Consider the following 10,171-nt stretch of genomic DNA (forward strand, 5'->3'; position numbering starts at 1 on the left):
ATTTTATATATAGCTTCAATGTTTAATAGAACAGTATTAAACCTTTTTTCTTAATTCCAGTGTAACATCTTTCTATATCCACTCTCATCCTCCTAGCAATCTCTGTAGGCAATTGTGCGCATATTATATGCTTTGTATGTTATACGGGAAGGGATTCCTTAATATTGTAGCTCTTGCCCACTAAGAGTTTAGCGCAAATCTTGTTCTATTCAAACCCAACAGCAGCGCTACAATCACAACTCGTCACAACAACGATTCCATCCTCATACTTCATTCCCTCCAACAACACAGCCATACTTTCTTGGGTTTCATTCATGTCCACTGCATAGACCAGAGGCAGTGAAGGGAGTTTGTTCCCATTACGGAGTAACGCTGCTTTCAGACTGCTCTCCGAGGAATCAATAAACAGTCGTCACTCACTAGTATTGTGCTGAACACCAAACTCAATCATTAAACCATTAACATCAGTACACACATTGATGAAGGGATTCTTGACGAGCACTTCCTGTGATTAAATACTTTACTTTTCGAATTTAAATGTGTAAAAATATCTCAAAATTCTTACGTGATATCAAATTTGTGAAGCTATATCTGGAGAAATTGATATATATTATGTCAAATGCAAAACGACTTTTGAGGAGTGTTACAATTTTGTGGATTAGAAACGACTTCTAGGAACCTTCTCCCCCTGTTTACATTACAAAACTATAACTATATACATTGTGGGGATCCGTCTATAGTTTAATGAACTTTGGCTTCATCAAAATGGCAGACATGTTTGTACTCACGTTTGGCTCTAGTGTTTCTGTAACAAGGCAAATGCAGAAAGATTAAGTTACTTGTGATATTCCCCATTTAATTGGCTGCTGAGAGTGATGTGAAGCACTAGGTGAGTGACTGTAACACTAATTGTAATTTTGTTTTGAGTGGGCGATTAGTATTTATTTGTTGTATTACTTTACAAAATAGTGCATTATATTATTTTTGCAAGATGATCAAGAGAAATGTATGTCAAGGATATTAATATTAATCTGGGTTTTTCAATGTACAGCTTACTTTAGGCCTTATTTTTTATTTAACATACATTATTGCATTTACACACATTGCTCTTTTCTATTTTTATTATTATTGCAGCAGTTGTTTTTTTGTGTTTTGCTTTGCTTTTTTTTCTGAATCAAAGCCCACCTCTGTAAATCATGAATTTGTCCCTGCTATATGCAACGGAAACAAGTGTATATATTCACTGATAGTATTGACATCCCAGTACAGAACATACACAATATTTCTAAAGCATTACTCTATTTGCAAATAATATTGCGTGAGCAATACTGTTTTATGTGAGCAGTCTTTAGTGAAAAATGTGGCATAAGCTCCACTCTACATTCTAAATCACCCGTACTTTACGTTAGCTGTAATTGTAGGTAGAGGAGGGTGTAGGTAAGTCACATGTACTCCTTAATTACACATGGCACATATGCTAATGAAGTGTAGCTAAACTCATATTGAGGCATAAATACACTTTTTCATGTGTGTTTCTTCTCCTGTGTATGTTTAGGGCACTAATGCAGCCAACAATACATGAGGTCTTATTAATCTCTGCCAGACATCTATTTACAACCGGGAGAATCTTCCAGCACTTCCTCACATTGTATCCTAAAACATACCAATCGGTTAATTGGCTGCTATCAAATTGCCTCTTGGTATGTGTGTGTATTAGTATTAGGGGATTTAGACTGTAAGCTCCAATGGGGCAGGGACTGATGTGAGTGAGTCATCTGTACAGCGCTGCGGAATTAGTGGCGCTATATAAATAAATAGATGATGACGATGATCTCATATAGAAATGCACTTGATGTGCAGTACAAAATGCCATGGTTTTGGACCAGTTTCAAGGTGATCACCTACACGCTATCCAAGGAAGATGACTTCACAACCCAAATGTAGAGCTAGGAGTGCAGAGAGGGGCAAAGGTCTCCCATGCACTATGCAAAAGTCACATAAAACTCCAACCTGTTACCACATTTTAGGACTACCAGTTTTCATTAAATAAAATATTTAAATTTTTCTCTTAAAATTATCAGTTTAGCCCTTAAAATGCTTAGTGGTTGATAACATAAGCAAAAACCTTTACCTTAAACTTAACACTTGTGCCATGCAATAAGAGACACCACACTGACTTGTTGGCAAATTAATTGTTTACTGAATTATCTCTGCACTGATATGGTGGAGGGAGAACACTACTCAGGTTGGCTACTGATCAATACTAATCAGGATGTTCCATCACGATTCCCATCCTTGGGACATCATTATTTATTCGCCATTTTACCTAAGCGCACTGTTGTATCCTTAAACTGGGACAATAAACCCCACGCGTTCTGGAGCCCCAACTCTTCTGGGCTAATTGTAACGCCCAGCAAACCAGCCCAAAGGGGCTGTAAATGTGCCGAACCTACCATCCATGTATGCTTTCCCAACCTTGCTTATCGCCTGTACAGTGTTCGTTTGCCACAACAAGAGCCGCACCAGACTCCAAACCCGGTATTGATCCCACATATCAAGCAGTTTCACATACGTCCGAAGCTAGACTAGCACACCCATACCATACCAAGACCTGCGCACCGAGTGGTCCACCATACCTCCAGGGCTAGATCAGCACACCCATACCATACCTTGGCCTGCACACCATGTGGCCCATCTTTACCTCTGGGGCTAAACCAGCACACCTGTACCATACCATGACCCGCGCACCATGTAGCCTATAAAACCTCTGGGGTTAGACCAGCACATCCATGCCAGTTACCAGAACTTGTGCACCTCCAATCACACAGCCTCAGGCCAGTACCATAACCTGGGCAACAAGAACACCGGATTCAGGAATGGGTGGGAGGGATGCTTGTCTGGATTCCAAAAGAATTGCATGACTCCTTCTTACTCTTATATAATCTGTCCCCTTGATCCTGTCCATTCTATGACCTGTACATAGACATGACCACCTCTGTGCTTTGTTGTCACTTAGTTAAGCCACAAACCTCAGCTTTTAATCTCCCTTGGGCTTAATTCATCCCTCATTTCTACTTATTTATATCTAAAATTGTTTTAAATTATTCATGAAAGTGAGTGGACTGTTTTTATTATATATGGCACATTCAGGTGTTTGAAGATTATTTGAAGATTATTTTTACACTGCAATAAGTGCGCCTAAAAATCTACTACTCTGAAAGTCCATCTGGAAGGTTCAAACTGCATCCTCTTAAAACTAGAGGGAAAGACTCAGGGCCTGAGTCATTAGGAGAACAAAGCAAAAAAGGAGTAAATTTGCTCCTGGACATGCCTTGTTACAATGCAAGGGCTGCAAATTAGTTTAATTTTTTGCACACAAGCTAAATACTGGCTGTTATTTGACGTAGCACACAAATACTTGATAGCTTTATTTTTACACTGAAATTTAAATTTGATCTAGGACATGCCCTACCCCAACTATAAATCTGTAACCACATTTTAAATTTATCTCCTCCTCCAATGCAACATGTTTTTGCCCAGGTGCAAAGTTACTCATTGCTTTACTCTCTTTAATGACTCAGGCCCTCAATTATCATCCGCTGGTGCAAAAATCTAATAATCTTGTGGAATAGAATTGCCCCTACCCACAGCAAGAGTCACCTAAAATGCAACTTCTACCCTCCCACCATATATAAATTCCATAATCTCCCTTCACAAAATGAACCCATGTTTTTGTGCTGTGCACCATTGTGACTACTGCAGAATTTGAAATGAAGGACCTTATATCACCCAGCATCTCATATCAGTTGGTTAAAGCCTCAGCTCCTCTGCCACCTTACTTTAAAGATATCTCTGTTAATGACTACAAGTCTAATAGGAGTGTATGAAATGAATTATATTATTGGCTAGCTATTGTAAACAAGCATATGTTTTGCATATAAATTATTGCTAATAATAAAAACTTCAATAAAACAAATCATCTTTAAAAAACACACTTAAGATAGGTAAAAACTGCTGTAAAATGTTCAAATTTAGTCTCTTTGTCACATCTCCAATTCCTTCCATATTGTCTTATTAGTATATTTGATTTAGAGATGAGCGGGCTCGGATATCTGAAATCCGAGCCCACCCGAACGTTGCCGATCCGAGCCGGATCCGAGCACAGCACAGCACGAAAAAGTTATAAAAAAAAAAAATATCCAAAAACAATCCTGCAGTATAAGTCCATTGGTCCTGCAATATTACAAAGTTCACTGATTCTGCAGAATAGACTGGGAATTAGTGGAAATGATTGTTATTGAGGTTAATAATAGCGTAGGAGTGAAAATAAGCCCAAAAACTTGATTTTAACACTTTTTATGTTTTTTTCAAAATAAATCCGAATCCAAAACCTTAAATCCGAACCAAAACCTTTCGTCAGGTGTTTTGCAAAATAAATCCAAACCCAAACCTCAAGCAAATCCGAATCCAAAACACAAAACACGAGACACCAAAAGTGGCCGGTGCACATCCTTAATTTGATTGGGCTGTCTTCTTTCTGATCATTCCAATTCAACTTTTTGGCTGTAGGGGTAAATGATGCATTGCAGACCTTCAATTTACATTCTTCGTTATATAAAATTCCCTAGATTTGATTTTTTTTCTACCATTAATGACCAGAGGTTCCTCAATATTTACTGTTTAAGGCTTTCAATACTCTTTCCCGGATCTGCTTTGTCTTCATACCATACACAAGTGGATTTAGCATGGGTGGAACCAGTAGGTACATGTCAGAGAGTATAATGTGGATATAGGGTGGAATCCTCTTACCATACCGGTGAGATAGGAAAGAAAATATAGCCAAGACATAAAAAGTTAAAAAAACACAAATATGAGGTGCACAGGTGTTAAATGCTGTCAGACGAGAGTCTTTAGATGGAAGACTGAAGACTGTATGGAAAATCATGGAATAAGATAATAGAATAAATAGTAAATCACCACCGACAACAGTAAAGGCCACAAACAACCCATATGCACTATTTATTCTAATGTCAACTGCTGCAAGTTTGACAACCGCCATGTGCTCGCAGTAAGAATGCTCTATGATATTGGTCTTGAATGCTGGGAGTCTCTTGATCAAAATGAGAATTGGACCAACCAAAACAGCAGCTCTGACCAGTAACATGATGACAAATTTACCTATCAGAGTATTGGTCATTATGGAACCATACCTGAGTGGCTGACATATGGCAATGTAACGGTCAAATGCCATGGCCAGTAACATCCCAGATTCAACGCCTGAAAAGAAGTGAATGAAGAACATCTGGAGAAGACATGAATCAAAGCTAATGAGCCTGGAATTGAACCAAAAGATACACAACATTTTAGGGGCTATGCTTGTGCTAAGTAGGATGTCGTTGGATGCCAGTATTGAAAGGAATATAAACATGGGCTTGTGGAGTCCGGATGATGCTGAGATGACAACCAGTAGTATGATATTTCCGAACAAAATGAATATGTAAAATATACAGATAAAGGTAGAGTTCAAGTTGTGTTCGTTCTCTAGTCCAGGAATCCCAACCAATATAAAGAAGTTTGGGTAAAATGTGGAATTTAACATGTTTTGCTGCAGCCCATATAATCTCAACATCATCTTCTGCATATACCATTGGTGTTCCCTGGAGACGAGATGAATGTGAAATTCAAACTATCAATTTACTTATAGAATATGGACCATACCATTGGAATTTAAGTTCTGGATTTAAATCATTAAATATGTGCCTACCTGACTGAAAGGGACACTTAATAACTGAATACACAGCGCAAGTGTCCTACACGTACTACCACGGTATTCCAAATCTGTAATTGCAGACCATATGCCTATTCCTGTGGACCTACAGTGCACATGGATCAAGAGAATATACATATATAACATAACAATGGGTGACCTGGGTGTTTGAGGGATATTACACTGTGCTACAGGATAGACAACAATCATGCACCTAAATATCCACCAACCTGAGCTTTCTTTTTGCAGAATGGAATATTTAACTGATCGTAGGACTCATGCAGTCTATTAAATCATTCCTGACTGTGCCAGTGTAATTCTTTAGTCATATATGTAAGGATACCAGATTTTTAGAACCGAAAATCACTAGGTTACCCTGCCCTGTTAGGTTCAGCAATCACACGGGCAAGGAGGAGAAGATACAGCGCCATCTTTACTTTTTCTACAGTAATACAACTGAGCATAAGACTGCATGTTTTAAACAATAGTTCAACGGATCAATAGGAATGGATTGCTGGTACATACCCCATACACATACAATGAATATATAAGATAATTTACAATATCTTTATAAGTGAAACAGAAAATATTCAACATTGCCAAAATGTTCCCAATAGTCACCAAAACAGCACAGCCCTTACCTAGCTGCACTGTCCAGCGGAGGAGGGTCAAAGGGAAGTCTCTTCACAGTAGCTCACTGCTACTGCATCCACAATCACTGTGGAGGGAAATGTTGAAGTTTAGAAGAAAAGGCATAAATGGACAATATGCCCCTTAGACCTCTCCACATGTCCCTTGCATGTACATCAGCCACCCCACACCTTTCCACATGCCATTCAATCTACCACATGCCCCAGAAATGCCCATCAGATATCCCCACATGCCCATCAGACCTCTCCAAATGGCCATCAGACCTCTGAACATGTCTTCAAATCTCCCCACATGCCATCAAACGTAACCAAATGCCCCTGTTGTATAAACAGAGGTTTAATACCACCAAGTGTTGGACAGCACCGATATTGCTGCAGGGATGTTGTTAAAAAGCTCTAAAAAAAAGCTATAGCACATGAGGGGGTAGGCGATATCAACGGACCACCTCAGCATCAGACATCCCAAAGAGGATGATACATGGTCTCCAGACACTCTACATGGGCTGGCAATGTGGTACCAGCTACTGGTTTAGCAGGGGACAATGCCTGCCATCCAGTTTCCGAGCTTCAACCATGCCCCTGCCTGGCTATAAGTGAGAAAGTTGGATGGAAAAAAATGGGAAAAAATTACCCAATGCCTTGCAAAGTTTGTAGCATTAAACATTATAGACATACTAACAACTAGCATGTTCATCAGCAAGTTTCTGTCGAATAGTCCAAAAATATATAAAAAAAAATTAGATTACAAGTGTATACTACTCATAGGCATACATAGTAGACAACATAGACAAGACTTTTGACAGCTATTAAAGCACACAACCACAATTCAAATGTGTGCAAGCATATAGGAACTATTCAACAGGCACAAAACATACTAAAAGAGACAAGCATTGTTAATGTGCGTCATTACTACGTTAAAATTGTATGAAAATCATCATCATCCTCATCATCATCATCATTTATTTATATAGCGCCAGCAGATTCTGTTGTGCTTTACAATTGGGAACAAACAGGAATAAAAGAATACTGGGTAATACATACATACGTAGAGGTAAGAAGGCCCTGCTCGCAAGCTTACAATCTATGGGACAATGGTTTGATATACAAGGGTAAGTGCTACATCATATTGAATATTTGTCCACCTACAATGCAAAGGTTACAAAGTATTTAGTCTCAAGTCAGACAACTATGTTGGTCAGAGGGTTGTTGTCTTGTGTAAGCTGTATAGAGGCTGGAAATAGGGTAACCTAGGATGATTAAGAGGCTGGTAGAGAAATTCTCTAAGCTTGTCTGAAGAGGTGGGAATTTAGAGAATGCTTGAAGGTTTGAAGACTAGAGGAAAGTCTTATTGTGTGAGGGAGTGAATTCCATAAAGTGGGTGCAGAGCGGAGGTGTCGAGTTGGGAGAAATTTTGAGACAAGTGAGGAGATATATTTTGGTGCAATTTTGTTGATGACCTTGTTTGTTAGTAGAAGAATTTAATATTGTATTTGTTGAAAAACTGGTATCCATGTAGAGACTGACAGAGTGGCTCAGCAGAGGAAGAACGGTTTGCAAGGAAAATCAATCTAAGCGCTGCATGCAAAATAGATTGTAGGGGTTCTGATTTTGGGAAGACCAGTAAAGGGGGAATTGCAATAGTCCACGCGGGAGATGATGAGTGCATAAATTAAGGATTTTGCAGTGTCTTGTGTGGGATATGTACGTATTCTGGAAATGTTTTTAAGATGTATGCAGCATGATGTAAATATAGGGTTGATGTGGGGAATAAAGGATAGTTGTAAGTCAAGGATTAGACATAGACAGCGAGCTTGCGGGTTGGGATTTATGGTCATGTTGTCAACAGAAATAGCAATGTCAAGCAGTAAGCATCTGTTGTTGAGTGGGAAAATTATTAATTCTGTTTTTGGAAATTTGAGTTTCAGTTGGCGAGAGGACATCCAAGTTGAAATGGCAGAAAGGCAGTGAGTAACTCAAAACAACACATATGGTGAGAGAGCCGGAGAGGATAGTTAAATTTGTGTATCATCCACATAGAAATGATAATGATATAAAAAGGAGCTTATTAGTTTTCCAAGAGAAGTGGTATAGATAAAGAATAGCAGAGGACCTAGGATTGAGCCTTGTGGTACTCCAACTGATAAAGAAAGCGGAGTGGAGGATGTTCCAGAGAAATTAACACTGAATGAGCGATTAGATAGGTAGGATGAGAGCCAGGATAGGACAGTGCCTTCAAGACCTTGGGATTGCAGCATCTGTATGTTGAGAGAGTGGTCAACAGTGTTGAATGCAGCAGAGAGATCCAGGAGAATAAGAAGAGAGTAATCACCTTTAGTTTCAGCTGAGATCAGATCATTGACAACCTTGGTCAGCGCAGGCTCTGTGCAGTGTTGAAAGCGAAAGCCTGATTGAAGAGGATCCAATAGATTGTTTGCAGTAAGGAAACATGTGAGACGAGTGTAGGCAATTCGCTCGAGAAGATTGGAGGGGTTTAGGAGCTAAGAGATGGGGCGGTAATTTGAGAGAGAGTTTGGGTCAGAATTTAGCTTTTTTAGAATAGGACTAATCACTGCATGCTTGAATAGTGATGGAAAGATACCAGTAGAGAGAGATAGATTACAGATTTTAGTTAGAGGTGGAATGAGCACATGAGACAGGGACCTACCAATTTGCGAGGGTATGGGATCAAGAGGACAGGAGGTAGAGTAGGAAGATAACAAGAGAGTAGAAACTTCCTCTTCATTTGTGGGATCAAATAAAGAGAGGGTGTCAGAGGATGTTGGGAAGGAATTGAGGTGATTGCTTTTCGAGGAAGATGACACCCTTTGAAGTCCGTCGGATGGTTTGAGGTGGGAGGATTGAGAAGAGATTTAAATGTGTTAAAAAGGCGTTTGGGGTTAGAAGCCTGAGCATAGATGAGAGATTGGCAGTATGCTTGTTTAGCAATGTCCAGAGCACTTTGATAGGAGTAGTAGATAGCAGTAGTAGATGCGCTGAAATCATTAGAGGAACAAGATTTGCGCCAGTGATGTTCAGCTTTACAAGAAAGTTTTTGTAGATTTCGTGTTACTTTAGTGTGCCACAGTTGACAACGAAGTATACGCGGAGTATGAAGAGACACTGGAGCCACTTGATCAAGAGCTATTGCTCGGATATGGTGAAAATTATGTTGAAATCACCTATTATGATGGTGGGGATGTCAGAAGATAAGAATTGAGGGAGCCATGCAGAGAAGTGTTCAAGAAAATGTTGGTGGGGTCCGGGGGGGGCGATAGATCACAGCATCACGAATAGAGAATGGGTTAAAAATCCTAACAGTATGTACTTCAAAAGATGTGAATGTGAGTGATGGTACATTTGGTAGAACTATGAATGTGCACTGCTGGGAGAGAAGTAGTCCAAACCCACCTCCCTGTCTGACTCCAGTTGTGGGATTGTCGGTGAAATGGAGACCACCATGTGAAAGGGCTGCCGATAAGGCAGTGTCTGATTGCGTGAGCCATGTTTCTGTTATTGCCATAAGGTTGAGGTTGTTTGAGAGGAATATGGCACCATAGTAATCTCCCTCTGATGGTCTTACATAGTTTTGCATAATGAAATGCATGTCTGCAGGTGAATAGACAATTCTCCTATTAAATGAGGAATGCTGCATTTGGTTATTAATTTCATCCGTGAGTTAGACTGGACCATGTCTGAAAAACAGCGTACTTCTGCGTCTGCTGGAGCTTGATTTGCAAGTATTTGCCAGGGAACA

General features: G+C 39.6%; 1 protein-coding gene across 1 annotated transcript; it reads right to left on the reverse strand.

The window, feature by feature from the left end:
• Nucleotides 1-4,666: 4,666 nt before the first annotated feature.
• Nucleotides 4,667-5,599, reverse strand: LOC142140030 (olfactory receptor 52A1-like). The gene has a single exon (XM_075197891.1). It carries the CDS (start codon nucleotides 5,597-5,599, stop codon nucleotides 4,667-4,669), a length of 933 nt encoding a protein of 310 aa, XP_075053992.1.
• Between the last annotated feature and the right edge of the window lie 4,572 nt (nucleotides 5,600-10,171).

Source organism: Mixophyes fleayi, chromosome 2 (assembly GCF_038048845.1).
Source record: "Mixophyes fleayi isolate aMixFle1 chromosome 2, aMixFle1.hap1, whole genome shotgun sequence".
NCBI lineage: Eukaryota > Metazoa > Chordata > Amphibia > Anura > Limnodynastidae > Mixophyes > Mixophyes fleayi.

Excerpts from the sequence above, each read along its gene's own strand:
- LOC142140030 (XM_075197891.1), bottom strand. The coding sequence starts at position 5,599 with ATGTTAAATTCCACATTTTACCCAAACTTCTTTATATTGGTTGGGATT.